This window comes from Salmo salar, chromosome 17 (assembly GCF_965601325.2).
Source record: "Salmo salar chromosome 17, fSalSal1, whole genome shotgun sequence".
Taxonomy (NCBI): Eukaryota; Metazoa; Chordata; class Actinopteri; order Salmoniformes; family Salmonidae; genus Salmo; species Salmo salar.
Genome location: NC_138307.1, coordinates 43,275,258 through 43,300,420, shown reverse-complemented (window position 1 = coordinate 43,300,420; position 25,163 = coordinate 43,275,258). Strand labels below are relative to the sequence as shown.

At 47.0% G+C, this 25,163-nt stretch overlaps 1 protein-coding gene across 1 annotated transcript in view; it reads right to left on the bottom strand.

Moving 5' to 3' along the window:
* LOC106574976 (bone morphogenetic protein receptor type-2) overlaps nucleotides 1–24,194 on the bottom strand; it is a 145,614-nt gene extending 121,420 nt beyond the window's left edge. Inside the window, exons 1-3 of the mRNA XM_045699655.2 lie at nucleotides 23,338–24,194; nucleotides 13,409–13,588; nucleotides 11,077–11,256 (exon numbers count right to left, since the gene is read on the bottom strand). Of these exons, the coding sequence (XP_045555611.1) occupies nucleotides 11,077–11,256; nucleotides 13,409–13,588; nucleotides 23,338–23,425 (448 nt within the window). The 5' untranslated portion in view covers nucleotides 23,426–24,194. The remainder of the gene's footprint in view (nucleotides 1–11,076; nucleotides 11,257–13,408; nucleotides 13,589–23,337) is intronic.
* Nucleotides 24,195–25,163: the final 969 nt, after the last annotated feature.

Sequence of the window (25,163 nt, the reverse complement as noted above, 5' to 3'; positions counted from 1 at the left end):
TGTTAGTCTCTAAACTAGTAGTATTCGGGTGGTCTACAGCAGGACATAAACAACCTGTTAGTCTCTGTCTCTAACCTAGTAGTATTTTGGTGGTCTACAGCGGGACATAAACAACCTGTTAGTCTCTGTCTCTAAGCTAGTAGTATTCTGGTGGTCTACAGCGGGACATAAACAACCTGTTAGTCTCTAACCTAGTAGTATTCTGGTGGTCTACAGCAGGACATAAACAACCTGTTAGTCTCTGTCTCTAACCTAGTAGTATTCTGGTGGTCTACAGCAGGACATAAACAACCTGTTAGTCTCTAACCTAGTAGTATTCTGGTGGTCTACAGCAGGACATAAACAACCTGTTAGTCTCTGTCTCTAACCGAGTAGTATTCTGGTGGTCTACAGCGGGACATAAACAACGTGTTAGTCTCTAACCTAGTAGAATTCTGGTGGTCTACAGCAGGACATAAACAACCTGTTAGTCTCTAACCTCTTAGTTTACTGGTGGTCTACAGCAGGACATAAACAACCTGTTTGTCTCTAACCTAGTAGTATTCTGGTGGTCTACAGCAGGACATAAACAACCTTAGTCTCTGTCTCTAACCTAGTAGTATTCTGGTGGTCTACAGCGGGACATAAACAACCTGTTAGTCTCTGTCTCTAAGCTAGTAGTATTATGGTGGTCTACAGCAGGACATAAACAACCTGTTAGTCTCTAACCTAGTAGTATTCTGGTGGTCTACAGCGGGACATAAACAACCTATTAGTCTCTGTCTCTAACCTAGTAGTATTCTGGTGGTCTACAGCGGGACATAAACAACCTGTTAGTCTCTAACCTAGTAGTATTCTGGTGGTCTACAGCAGGACATAAACAACCTGTTAGTCTCTGTCTCTAACCTAGTAGTATTTTGGTGGTCTACAGCGGGACATAAACAACCTGTTAGTCTCTGTCTCTAACCTAGTAGTATTCTGGTGATCTACAGCAGGACATAAACAACCTGTTAGTCTCTAACCTAGTAGTATTCTGGTGGTCTACAGCAGGACATAAACAACCTGTTAGTCTCTGTCTCTAACCTAGTAGTATTCTGGTTGTCTACAGCGGGACATAAACAACCTGTTAGTCTCTAACCTAGTAGCTTTCTGGTGGTCTACAGCGGGACATAAACAACCTGTTAGTCTCTAACCTAGTAGTATTCTGGTGGTCTACAGCGGGACATAAACAACCTGTTAGTCTCTAACCTAGTAGTATTCTGGTGGTCTACAGCGGGACATAAACAACCTGTTAGTCTCTGTCTCTAACCTAGTAGTATTCTGGTGGTCTACAGCGGGACATAAACAACCTGTTAGTCTCTAACCTAATAGTATTCTGGTGGTCTACAGCGGGACATAAACAACCTGTTAGTCTCTAACCTAGTAGTATTCTGGTGGTCTACAGCGGGACATGAACAACCTGTTAGTCTCTGTCTCTAACCTAGTAGTATTTTGGTGGTCTACAGCAGGACATAAACAACCTGTTAGTCTCAGTCTCTAACCTACTAGTATTCTGGTGGTCTACAGCGGGACATAAACAACCTGTTAGTCTCTAACCTAGTAGTATTCTGGTGGTCTACAGCAGGACATAAACAACCTGTTAGTCTCTAAGCTAGTAGTATTCTGATGGTCTACAGCAGGACATAAACAACCTGTTAGTATCTAACCTAGTAGTATTCTGGTGGTCTACAGCAGGACATAAACAACCTGTTAGTCTCTGTCTCTAACCGAGTAGTATTCTGGTGGTCTACAGCGGGACATAAACAACCTGTTAGTCTCTAACCTAGTAGAATTCTGGTGGTCTACAGCAGGACATAAACAACCTGTTAGTCTCTAACCTAGTAGTATTCTGGTGGTCTACAGCGGGACATAAACAACCTGTTAGTCTCTAACCTAGTAGTATTCTGGTGGTCTACAGCGGGACATAAACAACCTGTTAGTCTCTAACCTAGTAGTATTTTGGTGGTCTACAGCAGGACATAAACAACCTGTTAGTCTCTAACCTAGTAGTATTATGGTGGTCTACAGCGGGACATAAACAACCTGTTAGTCTCTAACCTAGTAGTATTCTGGTGGTCTACAGCGGGACATAAACAACCTGTTAGTCTCTGTCTCTAAGCTAGTAGTATTCTGGTGGTCTACAGCAGGACATAAACAACATGTTAGTCTCTAACCTAGTAGAATTCTGGTGGTCTACAGCAGGACATAAACAACCTGTTAGTCTCTAACCTAGTAGTATTCTGGTGGTCTACAGCGGGACATAAACAACCTGTTAGTCTCTAACCTAGTAGTATTCTGGTGGTCTACAGGGGGACATAAACAACCTGTTAGTCTCTAAACTAGTAGTATTCGGGTGGTCTACAGCAGGACATAAACAACCTGTTAGTCTCTGTCTCTAACCTAGTAGTATTTTGGTGGTCTACAGCGGGACATAAACAACCTGTTAGTCTCTGTCTCTAAGCTAGTAGTATTCTGGTGGTCTACAGCGGGACATAAACAACCTGTTAGTCTCTAACCTAGTAGTATTCTGGTGGTCTACAGCAGGACATAAACAACCTGTTAGTCTCTGTCTCTAACCTAGTAGTATTCTGGTGGTCTACAGCAGGACATAAACAACCTGTTAGTCTCTAACCTAGTAGTATTCTGGTGGTCTACAGCAGGACATAAACAACCTGTTAGTCTCTGTCTCTAACCGAGTAGTATTCTGGTGGTCTACAGCGGGACATAAACAACCTGTTAGTCTCTAACCTAGTAGAATTCTGGTGGTCTACAGCAGGACATAAACAACCTGTTAGTCTCTAACCTAGTAGTATTCTGGTGGTCTACAGCGGGACATAAACAACCTGTTAGTCTCTAACCTAGTAGTATTCTGATGGTCTACAGCGGGACATAAACAACCTGTTAGTCTCTAACCTAGTAGTATTTTGGTGGTCTACAGCAGGACATAAACAACCTGTTAGTCTCTAACCTAGTAGTATTATGGTGGTCTACAGCGGGACATAAACAACCTGTTAGTCTCTAACCTAGTAGTATTCTGGTGGTCTACAGCAGGACATAAACAACCTGTTAGTCTCTAACCTAGTAGTATTCTGGTGGTTTACAGCAGGACATAAACAACCTGTTAGTCTCGAACCTAGTAGTCTTCTGGTGGTCTCCAGAGGGACATAAACAAAATGTTAGTCTCTGTCTCTAACCTAGTAATATTCTGGTGGTCTACAGCGGGACATAAACAACCTGTTAGTCTCTAAGCTAGTAGTATTCTGGTGGTCTACAGTGGGACAAAAACAACCTGTAAGTCTCGAACCTAGTAGTATTCTGGTGGTCTACAGCAGGACATAAACAACCTATTAGTCTCTGTCTCTAACCTAGTAGTATTCTGGTGGTCTACAGCGGGACATAAAACAACCTGTTAGTCTCTAACCTAGTAGTATTCTAGTGGTCTACAGCGGGACATAAACAACCTGTTAGTCTCTAACCTAGTAGTATTCTGGTGGTCTACAGCGGGACATAAACAGAATGTTAGTCTCTGTCTCTAACCTAGTAGTATTCTGGTGATCTACAGCAGCACATAAACAACCTGTTAGTCTCTAACCTAGGAGTATTCTGGTGGTCTACAGCAGGACATAAACAACCTGTTAGTCTCTGTCTCTAACCTAGTAGTATTCTGGTTGTCTACAGCGGGACATAAACAACCTGTTAGTCTCTAACCTAGTAGCATTCTGGTGGTCTACAGCGGGACATAAACAACCTGTTAGTCTCTAACCTAGTAGTATTCTGGTGGTCTACAGCGGGACATAAACAACCTGTTAGTCTCTAACCTAGTAGTATTCTGGTGGTCTACAGCGGGACATAAACAACCTGTTAGTCTCTAACCTAGTAGTATTCAGGTGGTCTACAGCGGGACATAAACAACTTGTTAGTCTCAGTCTCTAACCTAGTAGTATTCTGGTGGTCTACAGCAGGACATAAACAACCTGTTAGTCTCAGTCTCTAACCTAGTAGTATTCTGGTGGTCTACAGCGGGACATAAACAACCTGTTAGTCTCTAACCTAGTAGTATTCTGGTGGTCTACAGCAGGACATATACAACCTGTTCATCTCTAACCTAGTAGTATTCTGGTGGTCTACAGCGGGACATAAACAACCTGTTAGTCTCTAACCTAGTAGTATTCTGGTGGTCTACAGCAGGACATAAACAACCTGTTAGTCTCTAAGCTAGTAGTATTCTGATGGTCTACAGCAGGACATAAACAACCTGTTAGTATCTGTCTCTAACCGGGTAGTATTCTGGTGGTCTACAGCAGGACATAAACAACCTGTTAGTTTCTGTCTCTAACCTAGTAGTATTCTGGTGGTCTACAGCAGGACATAAACAACCTGTTAGTCTCTGTCTCTAACCTAGTAGTATTCTGGTGGTCTACAGCGGGACATAAACAACCTGTTAGTCTCTAACCTAGTAGTATTCTGGTGGTCTACAGCGGGACAAAAACAACCTGTTAGTCTCTAACCTAGTAGTATTCTGGTGGTCTACAGCAGGACATAAACAACCTGTTAGTCTCTAACCTAGTAGTATTCTGGTGGTCTACAGCGGGACATAAACAACCTGTTAGTCTCTGTCTCTAAGCTAGTAGTATTCTGGTGGTCTACAGCAGGACATAAACAACATGTTAGTCTCTAACCTAGTAGAATTCTGGTGGTCTACAGCAGGACATAAACAACCTGTTAGTCTCTAACCTAGTAGTATTCTGGTGGTCTACAGCGGGACATAAACAACCTGTTAGTCTCTAACCTAGTAGTATTCTGGTGGTCTACAGGGGGACATAAACAACCTGTTAGTCTCTAAACTAGTAGTATTCGGGTGGTCTACAGCAGGACATAAACAACCTGTTAGTCTCTGTCTCTAACCTAGTAATATTCTGGTGGTCTACAGCGGGACATAAACAACCTGTTAGTCTCTAAGCTAGTAGTATTCTGGTGGTCTACAGCGGGACAAAAACAACCTGTTAGTCTCGAACCTAGTAGTATTCTGGTGGTCTACAGCAGGACATAAACAACCTGTTAGTCTCTGTCTCTAACCTAGTAGTATTCTGGTGGTCTACAGCGGGACATAAAACAACCTGTTAGTCTCTAACCTAGTAGTATTCTGGTGGTCTACAGCGGGACATAAACAACCTGTTAGTCTCTGTCTCTAACCTAGTAGTATTCTGGTGGTCTAGAGCGGGACATAAACAACCTGTTAGTCTCTGTCTCTAACCTAGTAGTATTCTGGTGGTCTACAGCGGGACATAAACAACCTGTTAGTCTCTAACCTAGTAGTATTCTGGTGGTCTACAGCGGGACATAAACAACCTGTTAGTCTCTGTCTCTAACCTAGTAGTATTCTGGTGATCTACAGCAGGACATAAACAACCTGTTAGTCTCTAACCTAGTAGTATTCTGGTGGTCTACAGCAGGACATAAACAACCTGTTAGTCTCTGTCTCTAACCTAGTAGTATTCTGGTTGTCTACAGCGGGACATAAACAACCTGTTAGTCTCTAACCTAGTAGCTTTCTGGTGGTCTACAGCGGGACATAAACAACCTGTTAGTCTCTAACCTAGTAGTATTCTGGTGGTCTACAGCGGGACATAAGCAACCTGTTAGTCTCTAACCTAGTAGTATTCTGGTGGTCTACAGCGGGACATAAACAACCTGTTAGTCTCTGTCTCTAACCTAGTAGTATTCTGGTGGTCTACAGCGGGACATAAACAACCTGTTAGTCTCTAACCTAATAGTATTCTGGTGGTCTACAGCGGGACATAAACAACCTGTTAGTCTCTAACCTAGTAGTATTCTGGTGGTCTACAGCGGGACATGAACAACCTGTTAGTCTCTGTCTCTAACCTAGTAGTATTTTGGTGGTCTACAGCAGGACATAAACAACCTGTTAGTCTCTAACCTAGTAGTATTCAGGTGGTCTACAGCGGGACATAAACAACCTGTTAGTCTCAGTCTCTAACCTAGTAGTATTCTGGTGGTCTACAGCAGGACATAAACAACCTGTTAGTCTCAGTCTCTAACCTACTAGTATTCTGGTGGTCTACAGCGGGACATAAACAACCTGTTAGTCTCTAACCTAGTAGTATTCTGGTGGTCTACAGCAGGACATAAACAACCTGTTAGTCTCTAAGCTAGTAGTATTCTGATGGTCTACAGCAGGACATAAACAACCTGTTAGTATCTAACCTAGTAGTATTCTGGTGGTCTACAGCAGGACATAAACAACCTGTTAGTCTCTGTCTCTAACCGAGTAGTATTCTGGTGGTCTACAGCGGGACATAAACAACCTGTTAGTCTCTAACCTAGTAGAATTCTGGTGGTCTACAGCAGGACATAAACAACCTGTTAGTCTCTAACCTAGTAGTATTCTGGTGGTCTACAGCGGGACATAAACAACCTGTTAGTCTCTAACCTAGTAGTATTCTGGTGGTCTACAGCGGGACATAAACAACCTGTTAGTCTCTAACCTAGTAGTATTTTGGTGGTCTACAGCAGGACATAAACAACCTGTTAGTCTCTAACCTAGTAGTATTATGGTGGTCTACAGCGGGACATAAACAACCTGTTAGTCTCTAACCTAGTAGTATTCTGGTGGTCTACAGCGAGACATAAACAACCTGTTAGTCTCTGTCTCTAAGCTAGTAGTATTCTGGTGGTCTACAGCAGGACATAAACAACATGTTAGTCTCTAACCTAGTAGAATTCTGGTGGTCTACAGCAGGACATAAACAACCTGTTAGTCTCTAACCTAGTAGTATTCTGGTGGTCTACAGCGGGACATAAACAACCTGTTAGTCTCTAACCTAGTAGTATTCTGGTGGTCTACAGGGGGACATAAACAACCTGTTAGTCTCTAAACTAGTAGTATTCGGGTGGTCTACAGCAGGACATAAACAACCTGTTAGTCTCTGTCTCTAACCTAGTAGTATTTTGGTGGTCTACAGCGGGACATAAACAACCTGTTAGTCTCTGTCTCTAAGCTAGTAGTATTCTGGTGGTCTACAGCGGGACATAAACAACCTGTTAGTCTCTAACCTAGTAGTATTCTGGTGGTCTACAGCAGGACATAAACAACCTGTTAGTCTCTGTCTCTAACCTAGTAGTATTCTGGTGGTCTACAGCAGGACATAAACAACCTGTTAGTCTCTAACCTAGTAGTATTCTGGTGGTCTACAGCAGGACATAAACAACCTGTTAGTCTCTGTCTCTAACCGAGTAGTATTCTGGTGGTCTACAGCGGGACATAAACAACCTGTTAGTCTCTAACCTAGTAGAATTCTGGTGGTCTACAGCAGGACATAAACAACCTGTTAGTCTCTAACCTAGTAGTATTCTGGTGGTCTACAGCGGGACATAAACAACCTGTTAGTCTCTAACCTAGTAGTATTCTGATGGTCTACAGCGGGACATAAACAACCTGTTAGTCTCTAACCTAGTAGTATTTTGGTGGTCTACAGCAGGACATAAACAACCTGTTAGTCTCTAACCTAGTAGTATTATGGTGGTCTACAGCGGGACATAAACAACCTGTTAGTCTCTAACCTAGTAGTATTCTGGTGGTCTACAGCAGGACATAAACAACCTGTTAGTCTCTAACCTAGTAGTATTCTGGTGGTTTACAGCAGGACATAAACAACCTGTTAGTCTCGAACCTAGTAGTCTTCTGGTGGTCTCCAGAGGGACATAAACAAAATGTTAGTCTCTGTCTCTAACCTAGTAATATTCTGGTGGTCTACAGCGGGACATAAACAACCTGTTAGTCTCTAAGCTAGTAGTATTCTGGTGGTCTACAGTGGGACAAAAACAACCTGTAAGTCTCGAACCTAGTAGTATTCTGGTGGTCTACAGCAGGACATAAACAACCTATTAGTCTCTGTCTCTAACCTAGTAGTATTCTGGTGGTCTACAGCGGGACATAAAACAACCTGTTAGTCTCTAACCTAGTAGTATTCTAGTGGTCTACAGCGGGACATAAACAACCTGTTAGTCTCTAACCTAGTAGTATTCTGGTGGTCTACAGCGGGACATAAACAGAATGTTAGTCTCTGTCTCTAACCTAGTAGTATTCTGGTGATCTACAGCAGCACATAAACAACCTGTTAGTCTCTAACCTAGGAGTATTCTGGTGGTCTACAGCAGGACATAAACAACCTGTTAGTCTCTGTCTCTAACCTAGTAGTATTCTGGTTGTCTACAGCGGGACATAAACAACCTGTTAGTCTCTAACCTAGTAGCATTCTGGTGGTCTACAGCGGGACATAAACAACCTGTTAGTCTCTAACCTAGTAGTATTCTGGTGGTCTACAGCGGGACATAAACAACCTGTTAGTCTCTAACCTAGTAGTATTCTGGTGGTCTACAGCGGGACATAAACAACCTGTTAGTCTCTAACCTAGTAGTATTCAGGTGGTCTACAGCGGGACATAAACAACTTGTTAGTCTCAGTCTCTAACCTAGTAGTATTCTGGTGGTCTACAGCAGGACATAAACAACCTGTTAGTCTCAGTCTCTAACCTAGTAGTATTCTGGTGGTCTACAGCGGGACATAAACAACCTGTTAGTCTCTAACCTAGTAGTATTCTGGTGGTCTACAGCAGGACATATACAACCTGTTCATCTCTAACCTAGTAGTATTCTGGTGGTCTACAGCGGGACATAAACAACCTGTTAGTCTCTAACCTAGTAGTATTCTGGTGGTCTACAGCAGGACATAAACAACCTGTTAGTCTCTAAGCTAGTAGTATTCTGATGGTCTACAGCAGGACATAAACAACCTGTTAGTATCTGTCTCTAACCGGGTAGTATTCTGGTGGTCTACAGCAGGACATAAACAACCTGTTAGTTTCTGTCTCTAACCTAGTAGTATTCTGGTGGTCTACAGCAGGACATAAACAACCTGTTAGTCTCTGTCTCTAACCTAGTAGTATTCTGGTGGTCTACAGCGGGACATAAACAACCTGTTAGTCTCTAACCTAGTAGTATTCTGGTGGTCTACAGCGGGACAAAAACAACCTGTTAGTCTCTAACCTAGTAGTATTCTGGTGGTCTACAGCAGGACATAAACAACCTGTTAGTCTCTAACCTAGTAGTATTCTGGTGGTCTACAGCGGGACATAAACAACCTGTTAGTCTCTGTCTCTAAGCTAGTAGTATTCTGGTGGTCTACAGCAGGACATAAACAACATGTTAGTCTCTAACCTAGTAGAATTCTGGTGGTCTACAGCAGGACATAAACAACCTGTTAGTCTCTAACCTAGTAGTATTCTGGTGGTCTACAGCGGGACATAAACAACCTGTTAGTCTCTAACCTAGTAGTATTCTGGTGGTCTACAGGGGGACATAAACAACCTGTTAGTCTCTAAACTAGTAGTATTCGGGTGGTCTACAGCAGGACATAAACAACCTGTTAGTCTCTGTCTCTAACCTAGTAATATTCTGGTGGTCTACAGCGGGACATAAACAACCTGTTAGTCTCTAAGCTAGTAGTATTCTGGTGGTCTACAGCGGGACAAAAACAACCTGTTAGTCTCGAACCTAGTAGTATTCTGGTGGTCTACAGCAGGACATAAACAACCTGTTAGTCTCTGTCTCTAACCTAGTAGTATTCTGGTGGTCTACAGCGGGACATAAAACAACCTGTTAGTCTCTAACCTAGTAGTATTCTGGTGGTCTACAGCGGGACATAAACAACCTGTTAGTCTCTGTCTCTAACCTAGTAGTATTCTGGTGGTCTAGAGCGGGACATAAACAACCTGTTAGTCTCTGTCTCTAACCTAGTAGTATTCTGGTGGTCTACAGCGGGACATAAACAACCTGTTAGTCTCTAACCTAGTAGTATTCTGGTGGTCTACAGCGGGACATAAACAACCTGTTAGTCTCTGTCTCTAACCTAGTAGTATTCTGGTGGTCTACAGCGGGACATAAACAACCTGTTAGTCTCTGTCTCTAACCTAGTAGTATTCTGGTGGTCTACAGCAGGACATAAACAACCTGTTAGTCTCTGTCTCTAACCTAGTAGTATTCTGATGGTCTACAGCAGGACATAAACAACCTGTTAGTCTCTAACCTAGTAGTATTCTGGTAGTCTACAGCGGGACATAAACAACCTGTTAGTCTCTGTCTCTAACCTCAGAGGTTAATTTACATAGCGGCTGGGCTGTAGTGGGACTGGGCAGGGGGGAACGGTTAGGGTCAGAGGTTAACTTACATAGCGGCTGGGCTGTAGTGGGACTGGGCAGGGGGGAACGGTTAGGGTCAGAGGTTAACTTACATAGCGGCTGGGCTGTAGTGGGACTGGGCAGGGGGGAACGGTTAGGGTCAGAGGTTAACTTACATAGCGGCTGGGCTGTAGCGGGACTGGGCAGGGGGGGAACGGTTAGGGTCAGAGGTTAACTTACATAGCGGCTGGGCTGTAGCGGGACTGGGCAGGGGGGAACGGTTAGGGTCAGAGGTTAACTTACATAGCGGCTGGGCTGTAGCGGGACTGGGCAGGGGGTGAACGGTTAGGGTCAGAGGTTAACTTACATAGCGGCTGGGCTGTAGCGGGACTGGGCAGGGGGGAACGGTTAGGGTCAGAGGTTAACTTACATAGCGGCTGGGCTGTAGCGGGACTGGGCAGGGGGGAACGGTTAGGGTCAGAGGTTAACTTACATAGCGGCTGGGAGGTAGTGGGACTGGGCAGGGGGGAACGGTTAGGGTCAGAGGTTAACTTACATAGCGGCTGGGCGGTAGTGGGACTGGGCAGGGGGGAACGGTTAGGGTCAGAGGTTAACTTACCTAGCGGCTGGGCGGTAGTGGGACTGGGCGTTAGGGTCAGAGGTTAACTTACATAGCGGCTGGGCTGTAGTGGGACTGGGCAGGGGGGAACGGTTAGGGTCAGAGGTTAACTTACATAGCGGCTGGGCTGTAGTGGGACTGGGCAGGGGGGGAACGGTTAGGGTCAGAGGTTAACTTACATAGCGGCTGGGCTGCAGTGGGACTGGGCAGGGGGGGAACGGTTAGGGTCAGAGGTTAACTTACATAGCGGCTGGGCTGTAGTGGGACTGGGCAGGGGAAAGTCCTCAGTGAAGTTGACGTTACACATGTCAGTACTGCAGCAGCAGAAGTGATACGTCCCATTCTGGATCTGAGGAGGCAGGTTGGTTACCACGCAACGGTCGTCCCGACACTCCTGCTGGTCGCCAAGGTGAGTCCAACAACCTGGAGGTGACAGGAGGGAGGGAAGATGAAGTGCTGGGGAGAAAGAGAGGCAGTATTTCTGGGCTTCAGCGGACCTTGCTGATCCAGCAGGTAGATGTCCACTACCAGTCAAAAATCTGGACAAACCTACTTATTCAAGGGGTTTTCTTTATTTTTACTATTTTCTACATTGTAGACTAGTACTGAAGACAGAACTATGAAATAACACATATAGAATCATGTTGTAACCAAAAAAAGTGTTAAACAAATCAAAATATATGTTATATTTTAGATTCTTTCAAGTAGCCACCCTTTGCCTTGATGACAGCTTTGCACACTTGGCATTCTCTCAACCAGCTTCATGAGGAATGCTTTTCCAAGAGTCTTGAAGGAGTTCCCACATATGCTGAGCACTTGTCGGCTGCTTTTCCTTCACTCTACGGTTCAACTCATCCCAAACCATCTCAATTGGGTTGAGGTCAGTTGATTGTGGAGGCCAGGTCATCTGATGCATCACTCTCCTTCTTGGTCAAATAGCCCTTACACAGCCTGGAGGTGTGTTGGGTCATTGTCCTGTTGAAAAACAAATGATAGTCCCACTAAGCCCAAACCAGATGGGATGGCGTATTGCTGCAGAAAGCTGTGGTAGCCATGCTACCAATGTCACCAGCAAAGCACCATCACACCACCTCCTCCATGCTTCACAGTGGGAACTGCACATGCGGAGATCATCCGTTCACCTACTCTGCATCTCACAAAGACCAAAAGAATTGAACCAAAAATCTAATTTGGACTCACCAGACCAAAGGACAGATTTCCACCGGTCTAATGTCGGTTGCTCGTGTTTCTTGGCCAAAGCAAGTCACTTCTTCTTATTGGTGTCCATTAGTAGTGGTTTCTTTACGGCAATTCAACAGTTAATTGAAATGCATTCCAGGTGACTACCTCATGAAGCTGGTTGAGAGAATGCCAAGAGTGTGCAAAGCTGTCATCAAGGCAAAGGGTGGCTATTTGAAAAATCTAAAATATATTTTAATTTGTTTAACACTTTTTTGGTTACTACATGATTCCATATGTGTTAGTTCGTAGTTTTGATGTCTTCACTATTATTCTACAATGTAGAAAATAGTAAAAATAAAGAAAAACCCTTGAATGAGTAGGTGTTCTAAAACGTTTGACCGGTAGTGTATATATATATATATATATATCTGTAGTGTATGTTAATCAGAGTAGCAGCAGCTATATACAGGGTCAGTAGATGCAGTATGTATAGGGACCAGGGGACTATATACAGGGTCAGTAGATACAGTATGTATAGGGGTCAGGGGACTATATACAGGGTCAGTAGATACAGTATGTATAGGGGTCAGGGGACTATATACAGGGTCAGGGGACTATATACAGGGTCAGTAGATACAGTATGTATAGGGGTCAGGGGACTATATACAGGGTCAGTAGATACAGTATGTATAGGGACCAGGGGACTATATACAGGGTCAGTAGATACAGTATGTATAGGGACCAGGGGACTATATACAGGGTCAGTAGATACAGTATGTATAGGGGTCAGGGGACTATATACAGGGTCAGTAGATACAGTATGTATAGGGACCAGGGGACTATATACAGGGTCAGTAGATACAGTATGTATAGGGACCAGGGGACTATATACAGGGTCAGTAGATACAGTATGTATAGGGACCAGGGGACTATATACAGGGTGAGTAGATAAAGTATGTATAGGGGTCAGGGGACTATATACAGGGTCAGTAGATACAGTATGTATAGGGGTCAGGGGACTATATACAGGGTCAGTAGATACAGTATGTATAGGGGTCAGGGGACTATATACAGGGTCAGTAGATACAGTATGTATAGGGGGAAGGGGACTAGTTATTTTAGGGTGAGGAGCCAGGGTTAGGAGCTAGGGACAGGGTTAGGAGCTAGGGACAGGGTTAGGAGCTAGGGTGAGGAGCTAGGGTTAGGAGCTAGGGTGAGGAGCCAGGGTTAGGAGCTAGGGTTAGGAGCTAGGGTTAGGGGCTAGGGTTAGGGGCTAGGGTTAGGAGCTAGGGTTAGGAGCTAGGGTTAGGAGCTAGGGTGAGTGTTTATGGAAAATAGTGAATTGTGTCCCTCCACAAGGTTCGCTGTACCAGACCGTGTGTGGTGCTGTCACCTTGTTTGACCAGCCTGACATCTCCAGGAGGACTCTTCTCCCAGAGGCCGAAGCAGTGAGATCCTTTAGAGCAGTGGATAGTGGTGTTCTCAGGAGAAACCCGTCCCTCTCCCATCGCCACGCGCTCCATCTCCCACTGCTGCTCAGTGAAGGCACATTCCCTCTCCTTCTGCTGGTCAGCTAAGAGGGGAGGAAGACCAGTGGTCATTCTACATTCAGCAAACAGAGATGGCTCTCAAGAAACACCAGACAGTGTGCAATCAGACAACTACAGCCTCCCCACTACAGCCTCCCCACTACAGCCTCCCAACTACAGCCTCCCAACTACAGCCTCCCCCTGACCTCCCCCCTACAGCCTCCCCACTACAGCCTCCCCCTGACCTCCCCCCACAGCCTCCCCACTACAGCCTCCCCACTACAGTCTCCCTTCTAAAGCCTCCCCCCTACAGCCTCTCCACTACAGCCTCTCCACTACAGTCTCCACCCTACAGCCTCTCCACTACAGTCTCCCCCCTACAGCCTCCCCCTACAGCCTCACCCCTACCTCCCCACTACAGCCTCCCCCTGACCTCCCCCTACCACCAACCCATCTCTTCTCTAATCAGACCCCTACAGCCTCCACTCTACAGCCTCCCCCTGACCTCCCCCAGCCTCCCCACTACAGCCCCCCCCTACAGCCTCACTACAGCCTCCCCACTACAGCCTCCCCCCAACTCCCCACTACAGCCTCCCCCCTACAGCCTCCCCACTACAGCCTCCCCACTACAGCCTCCCCCAAACTCCCCACTACAGCCTCCCCCTGACCTCCCCCTACCACCAACCCATCTCTTCTCTAATCAGACCCCTACAGCCTCCCCCATACAGCCTCCCCCCTACAGCCTCCCCACTACAGCCTCTTCCAAACTCCCCACTACAGCCTCCCCCTACAGCCTCCCCCCAACAGCCTCCCCCCATACAGCCTCCCCCCATACAGCCTCCCCCTACCACCAACCCATCTCTTCTCTAATCAGACCCCTACAGCCTCCCCCATACAGCCTCCCCCCTACAGTCTCCCCCTACCACCAACCCATCTCTTCTCTAATCAGACCCCCTACAGCCTCCCCCCTACAGCCTCCCCCTACAGCCCTCCCCCCTACCACCAACCCATCTCTTCTCTAATCAGACCCCATACAGCCTCCCCCCTACAGCCTCCCCCTACCTGCCCCTACAACCTCCCCCCTACAGCCTCCCCACTACAGCCTCCCCCTACAGCCTCCCCCCTACAGCCTCCTCCCTACAGTCTCCCCCCTACCACCAACCCATCTCTTCTCTAATCAGACCCCTACAGCCTCCCCCATACAGCCTCCCCCTACCACCAACCCATCTCTTCTCTAATCAGACCCCTACAGCCTCCCCCCTACAGCCTCCCCCCTACAGCCTCCCCCCTACCACCAACCCATCTCTTCTCTAATCAGACTCCTACAGCCTCCCCCATACAGCCTCCCCCATACAGCCTCCCCCCATACAACCTCCCCCCATACAGCCTCCCCCTGACCTCCCCCTACCACCAACCCATCTCTTCTCTAATCAGACCCCTACAGCCTCCCCCATACAGCCTCCCCCCTACAGTCTCCCCCTACCACCAACCCATCTCTTCTCTAATCAGACCCCCTACAGCCTCCCCCCTACAGCCTCCCCCTACCACCAACCCATCTCTTCTCTAATCAGACCCCATACAGCCTCCCCCCTACAGCCTCCCCCTACCTGCCCCTACAACCTCCCCCCTACAGCCTCCCCACTACAGCCTCCCCCCTACAGCCTCCCCCCTACAGTCTCCCCCCTACCACCAACCCATCTCTTCTCTAATCAGACCCCTACAGCCTCCCCCATATAGCCTCCCCCCTACAGCCTCCCCACTACAGCCTCTCCCAAACTCCCCACTACAGCCTCCCCCCTACAGCCTCCCCCTGACCTCCCCCTACCACCAACCCATCTCTTCTCTAATCAGACTCCTACAGCCTCCCCCATACAGCCTCCCCCATACAGCCTCCCCCCATACAGCCTCCCCCCATACAGCCTCCCCCCATACAGCCTCCCCCTACCACCAACCCATCTCTTCTCTAATCAGACCCCTACAGCCTCCCCCCTACAGCCTCCCCCCTACAGCCTCCCCCCTACCACCAACCCATCTCTTCTCTAATCAGACCCCTACAGCCTCCCCCAGACTCCCCACTACAGACTCCCTACAGCCTCCCCACTACAGCCTCCTCCCCACTACAGCCTCCTCCCCACTACAGCCTCCTCCCCACTACAGCCTCCCCCCTACCACCAACCCACCAGGTGTTGAACCTGAAAACTGAACACAGAGTCCTCATCTCCATGTAGAGAGCTGAGATAGAGGAACACAAGCAATTAACTAATTACTACATTAACCCTGTCTGTCTGTCTGAGATAGAGGAACACAAGCAATTAACTAACGGCCAGTCTGTCTGTCTGTCTGTCTGTCTGTCTGTCTGTCTGTCTGTCTGTCTGTCTGTCTGTCTGTCTCAGCCCTCCACTCCAAGGTCAAGCTGGTCTGGTCCATGTGGGCATTGGCTCCCTGCCAGAAAGACTGGCACTATAATCTCTCCTACTGATAACCAGTCAACCCTGGTCTACTGGTCTACTGTATTCCAGACCCGCTACTACATTAACCCTGGTCTACTGTATTCCAGACCCACTACTACATTAACCCTGGTCCACTGTATTCCAGACCCACTACTACATTAACCCTGGTCCACTGTATTCCAGACCCACTACTACATTAACCCTGGTCTACTGTATTCCAGACCCACTACTACATTAACCCTGGTCTACTGTAATCCAGACCCACTACTACATTAACCCTGGTCTACTGTAATCCAGACCCACTACTACATTAACCCTGGTCTACTGTATTCCAGACCCACCACTACATTAACCCTGGTCTACTGTATTCCAGACCCACTACTACATTAACCCTGGTCTACTGGTCTACTGTATTCCAGACCCACTACTACATTAACCCTGGTCTACTGTATTCCAGACCCACAACTACATTAACCCTGGTCTACTGTATTCCAGACCCACTACTACATTAACCCTGGTCTACTGTATTCCAGACCCACCACTACATTAACCCTGGTCTACTGTATTCCAGACCCACCACGACATTAACCCTGGTCTACTGTATTCCAGCCCCACTACTACATTAACCCTGGTCTACTGTATTCCAGACCCACTACTACATTAACCCTGGTCTACTGTATTCCAGCCCCACTACTACATTAACCCTGGTCTACTGTATTCCAGACCCACTACTACATTAACCCTGGTCTACAGGGTTAGAGACAGGGTTAGAGACTGGGTTAGAGACAGGGTCAGGGTTAGAGACAGGGTCAGGGTTAGAGACAGGGTCAGGGTTAGAGACAGGGTCAGAGACAGGGTTAGAGACAGGGTTAGGGTTAGAGACAGGGTCAGAGACAGGGTCAGGGTTAGAGACAGGGTCAGGGTTAGAGACAGGGTCAGGGTTAGAGACAGGGTCAGAGACAGGGTTAGAGACAGGGTTAGGGTTAGAGACAGGGTCAGAGACAGGGTCAGAGACAGGGTCAGGGTTAGAGACAGGGTCAGGGTTAGAGACAGGGTCAGAGACAGGGTTAGAGACAGGGTTAGGGTTAGAGACAGGGTCAGAGACAGGGTTAGAGACAGGGCCAGGGTTAGAGACAGGGCCAGGGTTAGAGACAGGGTCATGGTTAGAGACAGGGTCATGGTTAGAGACAGGGTCATGGTTAGAGACAGGGTCAGGGTTAGAGACAAGGTCAGGGTTAGAGACAGGGTTAGAGACAGGGTTACGGTTAGAGACAAGGTCAGGGTTAGAGACAAGGTCAGGGTTAGAGACAGGGTTAGGGTTAGAGACAGGGTTAGAGACAGGGTTAGAGACAGGGTTAGAGACAGGGTCAGAGACAGGGTTAGAGACAGGGTCAGGGTTAGAGACAGGGTTAGGGTTAGAGACAGGGTTAGAGACAGGGTTAGGGTTAGAGACAGGGTTAGAGACAGGGTCAGGGTTAGAGACAGGGTTAGAGACAGGGTCAGGGTTAGAGACAGGGTTAGGGTTAGAGACAGGGTTAGAGACAGGGTCAGAGACAGGGTTAGAGACAGGGTCAGAGACAGGGTTAGGGTTAGAGACAGGGTTAGAGACAGGGTCAGGGTTAGAGACAGGGTTAGGGACAGAGTCAGGCTTAGAGACAGGGTTAGAGACAGGGTTAGGGTTAGAGACAGAGTCAGAGACAGGGTCAGAGACAGGGTTAGAGGCAGGGTTAGAGGCAGGGTTAGAGGCAGGGTCAGGGTTAGAGACAGGGTTAGAGACAGAGACAGGGTCAGAGACAGGGTCAGGGTTAGAGACAGGGTTAGAGACAGGGACAGGGTCAGAGACAGGGTCAGAGACAGGGTTAGAGACAGGGTCAGGGTTGGAGACAGGGTTAGAGACAGGGTCAGGGTTAGAGACAGGGTCAGAGACAGGGTCAGGGTTAGAGACAGGGTTAGAGACAGGGTCAGGGTTAGAGACAGGGTCTGAGTGAGGGGAGTGTTCCTCTATGGGTCAGGATGTTCATTGGACCAGAGCAGCGGTGTGTTTACCCATGGCCCAGTTATTTGCTAATCTCCCCCCCTCCCCCATCGCTCCCCCGTCCCCCTCCTCACCCCGGCTTCACCAGCGAAAAACAACAACAGCCTGGTTTCTGTTTTCTTTCTCCCTCGCTCAGAGATGGACGTCCTGTGTTCTACAGTCAGAAGGAACCAGCGCTCAGCCAGACTCTCCTCTCGCTGCTCTCCTCTACAAGTCTCCACACTAGAAATTCATATTATGGACCCCTGAAATGTCCTACTGGAAATACATATTATAGACCCCTGAAATGTCCTACTGGAAATACATATTATAGACCCCTGAAATGTCCTACTGGAAATACATATTATAGACCCCTGAAATCTCCTACTGGAAATATATCCCATTATGGACCCCTGAAATGTCCTACTTGAAATACATATTATAGACCCCTGAAATGTCCTACTGGAAATACATCCCATTATAGACCCCTGAAATGTCCTACTTGAAATACATATTATAGACCCCTGAAATGTCCTACTGGAAATATATCCCATTATGGACCCCTGAAATGTCCTACTGGAAATACATCCCATTACAGACCCCTGAAATGTCCTACTGGAAATATATCCCATTATGGACCCCTGAAATGTCCTACTGGAAATACATCCCATTATGGACCCCTGAAATGTCCTACTGGAAATACATCCCATTATGGACCCCTGAAATGACCTACTGGAAATATATCCCATTATAGACCCCTGAAATGTCCTACTGGAAATACATCATATTGGTGGGGCATAATGGCAGGGGAGAGGGGGAGAAGGGTAGGGGAGAGGGGGAGAGGGGCATAATGGTAGAGGAGAGGGGGATAATGGTAGGGGAGAGGGGGATAATGGTAGGGGAGAGGGGGAGAGGGGGATAATGGTAGGGGAGAGGGGGATAATGGTAGGGGAGAGGGGGAGAGGGGAGAGGTAATGGTTTATGTTGAAGAAGGGCTGGGGGTGTTTAATCTGTCCCTCTCCATCTGCTCTGCTCTCTCTAGGGTCTGTCTGGGTTCAGGCTGTCCTGCAGACACGATAATCCTCCTGATTAAAGCCAGTATCAACCTAAACCAGACTGAGCCTCAGGGAAAACTGGGATCCTTCACGTTAAGAAAAATCCCCAACCAAAAAAAATTAAAGAAAAAAAGATGCATTAAGTAAATAGCACAGTGGGTCAATCTGGGCACCAACTAAGAGGCTCCACTTCCCTGCTGTTTTGGTGCCCCGACTGCCATGGCGTCTCTAACCCCGAGTCTCTAGCCCCGACCGCCACGGCGTCTCTAGCCCCGACCGCCACGGCGTCTCTAGCCCCGACCGCCACGGCGTCTCTAGCCCCGACCGCCACGGCGTCTCTAACCCCGACTGCCAGGCAGACCATCAGAACTGTACACTATCTATCAGTACAGGCAGGTTGGCCAGCAGGCAGGTCGGCCAGCAGGCAGACCGTCAGAACTGTACACTATCTATCAGTACAGGCAGGTCGGCCAGCAGGCAGACCGTCAGAACTGTACACTATCTATCAGTACAGGCAGGTCGGCCAGCAGGCAGGTCGGCCAGCAGGCAGACCGTCAGAACTGTACACTATCTATCAGTACAGGCAGAATGTTGACTCAACCAATCACAGCTCATCTTTCTCCGTCTCTCTCTCTCTCCCTCTTGGTCCCTCTCGCTCCCTCTCCGAGTAGTTCTTCATCATGTAACCTGCTGAGGGAGTAGCTCCGTCTCTCTCCCTCTCTCTCGCTCCCTCTCCGAGTAGTTTTTCATCAAGTAACCTGCTGAGAGAGTAGCTCCGTCTCTCTCTCTCTCCCTCTCGGTCCCTCTCTCTCCCTCTCCGAGTAGTTCTTCATCATGTAACCTGCTGAGGGAGTATCTCTCTTCCAGGACTCTACAAACAGTCACCAATTCATTTGATTTCCAGTCAGGCTAATTTTACTACTAGACCACGAAGACAGAATATGTATGATAACAGACTAGGGGACAGGGTAGGACAGGGTGGAGACAGAATATGTATGGTAACAGACTAGGGGACAGGGTAGGACAGGGTTGGACAGTGGAGACAGACAGGGTACGGTAGCGTAGAGACAGACAGGGTACGGTAGTGTAGAGACAGACAGGGAACGGTAGTGTAGAGACAGAGAGGGAACGGTAGTGTAGAGACAGACAGGGAACGGTAGTGTAGAGACAGACAGGGTACGGTAGTGTAGAGACAGACAGGGTACGGTAGTGTAGAGACAGACAGGGTACGGTAGTGTAGAGACAGACAGGGTACGGTAGTGTAGAGACAGACAGGGTACGGTATTGTAGAGACAGACAGGGTACGGTAGTGTAGACAGACAGGGTACGGTAGTGGAGAGACAGACATGGTACGGTAGTGGAGAGACAGACAGGGTACGGTAGTGGAGGGTACGGTAGTGGAGAGACAGACAGGGTACGGTAGTGGAGAGACAGACAGGGTACGGTAGTGGAGAGACAGACAGGGTACGGTAGTGTAGTGTAGACAGACAGGGTACGGTAGTGTAGTGTAGACAGACAGGGTACGGTAGTGTAGAGACAGACAGGGTACGGTAGTGTAGAGACAGACAGGGTACGGTAGTGGAGAGACAGACAGGGTACGGTAGTGGAGAGACAGACAGGGTACGGTAGTGTAGAGACAGACAGGGTACGGTAGTGTAGAGACAGACAGGGTACGGTGGTGTAGAGACAGACAGGGTACGGTAGTGTAGAGACAGACAGGGTACGGTAGTGTAGAGACAGACAGGGTACGGTAGTGTAGAGACAGACAGGGTACGGTAGTGGAGACAGACAGGGTACGGTAGTGGAGACAGACAGGGTACGGTAGTGGAGAGAGACTGGGTACGGTAGTGGAGAGACAGACAGGGTACGGTAGTGCAGAGACAGACAGGGTACGGTAGTGTAGAGACAGACAGGGTACGGTAGTGTAGAGACAGACAGGGTACGGTAGTGTAGAGACAGACAGGGTACGGTAGTGGAGACAGACAGGGTACGGTAGTGGAGACAGACAGGGTACGGTAGTGGAGACAGACAGGGTACGGTAGGGGAGACAGACAGGGTACAGTAGTAGAGACAGACAGGGTACGGTAGTGGAGAGACAGACAGGGTACGGTAGTGTAGAGACAGACAGGGTACGGTAGTGGAGACAGACAGGGTACGGTAGTGGAGAGACAGACAGGGTACGGTAGTGTAGAGACAGACTGGGTACGGTAGTAGAGACAGACAGGGTACGGTAGTAGAGACAGACAGGGTACGGTAGTGTAGAGACAGACAGGGTACGGTTGTGGAGACAGACAGGGTACGGTAGTGGAGAGACAGGGTACAGTAGTGGAGAGACAGACAGGGCATTGTAGTGTAAAACCTGCAGAACGAGACAATGGGTGGCCCTGGAGGCACTTCAAGGTAATGTACTGTTTGGTTTACATAGTCATAGGCAAATCAGTGCAATGCACACACACACACACACACACACACACACACACACACACACACACACACACACACACACACACACACACACACACACACACACACACACACACACACTCCGCTGTCATCCTCCCACGCTTCATCAAAGAGCAGGCTAAATTACAGGACAGGAAATGGGAGGAGCAGACAGCTAGACATTCTGAGAGTTTTCCATCACCTGATCACCACTCCATTCTTAAACTAGTTTTATATTTCTCATTTCCTCTCTCGACGCTTACGCTTTCCCATCCGCTCTCTCCCTCTCGGTCTCTCTCTCGCTCTCTTTCCCATCCGCTCTCTCCCTCTCTGTCTCTCGCTCTCTTTCCCATCCGCTCTCTTCTCTCTCTCTTATCTGTCAAGGTGTTTCAGAAGCTTTCCTCTCTTATCTGTCAAGGTGTTTCAGAAGCTTTCCTCTCTTATCTGTCAAGGTGTTTCAGAAGCTTTCCTCTCTTATCTGTCAAGGTGTTTCAGAAGCTGGGCATCAACCCATTAGGAGAACACAGGGTGTCCTGTAGGTCTACAGTGTAGACACTCCTAGTATGTTTCTACAACCAACCCATTAGGAGAACACAGGGTGTCCTGTAGGTCTACAATAGCAGATTGTTACACCAGATAATAATGCAATTTAACCAAAGATGTTTTGGTTTCCGTTACTGGGATTACAGGATAGCTACTGTTTGGTGCAGTAGAGAATTTACGATCAACCTTAACTTGGCGATACTATCTTCGTTCTTGATTTGGCCAAACACGTATCGTCTAAAATGTCTGTCCAGTTGCTGAGTTTGAATTTAGAATAATTCTCAGTTAAAAACATTTATTTTTTTGCTCCATGAAGTAATCCAACAATGTGTAAACCGCCATCTTGTCTATTTAAAATCTTCTCTCATCGATCTAGACATGGGTATATTCATTACGCCAATTCTGTTGCGAAATGTTTTGTCTGTTTTAAAACCATTTTTGAAACAGAAACCGTTGACTCCAAACCCTCTTCAACATAACATAAAAGTTGTTGGTTCTTAAACGAAAAGGTGAAGTTCATTTTAACTGTATGGATTCCACGTGTTGCAATTACAATCTGAACAGTCTGCGAAGTGTTTGGCACAAGCTGCACAACTATAAATGATAGATTATAACTACGCTCCAAAGTGGAAGGAAGTCTGCAGGGTTCCTTCCAGCTTCTTACATTTAAGTCATTTAGCAGATGATTTCCGTTTAAGAACAAAACTGAACTCAACAGCGTTTGAAGTAAATGGTTTCTGCTGCAAATCGTTTTGCAACAGAATCTACATAATGAATACACCCCCAGGTGAGTGTTATTATGACATGCGGCACCGTTGGGGTGGACACAGCTGTCTCAAGCAAGAGACAAGATTTGAAATAGACCAGATTGTGTCGTGGAGCAAAAAAAAAAAAAAATATTGATTTATTTTAATAATGGAGAATATTCTCAAATAAAATAGACCACCTGCAACTGGACATTTTTTTTTAGAAGATATACGTTTGGCCGAATCGAGAATGAAGATTGTATCGCCAAGTTAAGGTTAGTCTAAAAGTATCTGTACTACATCAAACACAACCTATCGTGTAAACTCCCAGTAATAAAACGTATTTGTTTAATAAATCCACATGATGTGGTGTAACAACCTGTAGCTAGACAGACCAGTATAGCTGATTTGGACTGTCTGTATCCCAGCTAATAGACAAGCTTCGCCTGATAGGACTGTTGTACTAGTTAACTATCCAGAAGAGACACAACAGGTCCAACAACAACAGGTCGAAACCCTTATCTCATAGTGTTGTTTACTCACCGGTTACCGGACGGAGGACCATCACGTACAGACACGACAGCATCGTCATTTGTTTCAGCAACGCCATTGACTTCACTCTGTTGTACATTTTTGATTTAACTCCCACCCCCAAAAAACTTCACTTAACTTAATGTATTTATATGTCTTTCACGTCAGCTCAATAACTTGAACTGAAGTGTCCAGTATGGAAGAACACATTGAAAAGTAAATGATCACTGATGAGACGGCGTCAGATTGTCCTGCTAACAGCTAGCTAACACGACGGCTAACGTTAGCCAACACAACGTTAGCTGAAAATTACCTCACTAACATTAACAATACACTGGTAGCGTTACTACAGGTAGCTAACTATGTTAAAAGAAACTTGTTTGGGGGTGGAAAAACGGTCTTTTGCCTACAGAAGTCCCAACTTTGCCGTATTTCTTTTCTCCTTTTCAAGGTAACTAGCTAACGTTAGCTAGCTAGCTCCTTTGCTAATGTTAGGCAGCCTTTGATAGCTAACCTTCCTAGCTAACTAACGTTAGGTATTTATTATATACAAAAAGGTCCGTCAAATCCAAATTCCATGTTGACTATTCCCATTGCATAGGTCGTTGTCTTAACAACGTATCCATTCAGGTTTATTTGGTATATTCAGGGGGTTAGTAAATAGGTTTTAGACCCGTCGGGGTGGATAGCCGTCTCTTTCTGCATTTGGCATTGACCGCGGAGGCTCCGGGCAGGGCACCAGACAGCGAGGCTCCGGGCAGGGCGGCGGCGGGGGGAAAACGCCTGGTTGTGTCTCCACTATCAGGTTTGGTGGATGATGAACTGGAAGCTCCCTATCTGCAGACAGGGCTAACTACAACAATACATTCCTACTGGAAGCTGTTGTTCAACTGTATCGCCACCCTGTGGACATAACTCTACTCTACAGACAGCAGGTCCAGAAAAACACTTCTACTGAAATATATATATATATATATATATATATATATATATATATATATATGAGTTGTCCATCCGATGGCAATATGTCTGTTGAAAGACCCGCACACAGTTACATCAACTCATGTAACAACATGCCAAAAACAATATTGGAATATGAGTCGCATTTTCCTAGTGGCTTGTTTCTGCGTTTTCTTTTTGATTTTAATGGACGATCCCATCATGATCCAGTGTTGTGATGTGTTGATGCACACAAATTAATCCATGCTTTTGTCACTTCTAGGATAGACTACTGCAATGCTCTACTTTCCGGCTACCCGGATAAAGCACTAAATAAACTTCAGTTAGTGCTAAATACGGCTGCTAGAATCCTGACTAGAACCAGAAAATTGTGGTCATATTACTCCAGTGCTAGCCTCTCTACACTGGCTGTTAAGGCAAGGGCTGATTTCAAGGTTTTACTGCTAACCTACAAAGCATGACATGGGCTTGCTCCTACCTATCTTTCCGATTTGGTCCTGCCGTACATACCTACACGTACGCTACGGTCACAAGACGCAGGCCTCCTAACTGTCCCTAGAATTTCTAAGCAAACAGCTGGAGGCAGGGCTTTCTCCTATTGAGCTCCATTTTTTTATGGAATGGTCTCCCTACCCATGTGAGAGACGCAGACTCGGTCTCAACCTTTAAGTCTTTATTGAAGACTCATCTCTTCAGTAGGTCCTATGATTGAGTGTAGTCTGGCCCAGGGGTGTGAAGGTGAACGGAAAGGCTCTGGAGCCTGGACTTGCTGTCTCTGCCTAGCCGGTTCCCCTCTCTCCACTGGGATTCTCTACCTCTAACCACATTACAGGGGCCGAGTCACTGGCTTACTGCTGCTCTTCCAAGCCGTCCCTAGG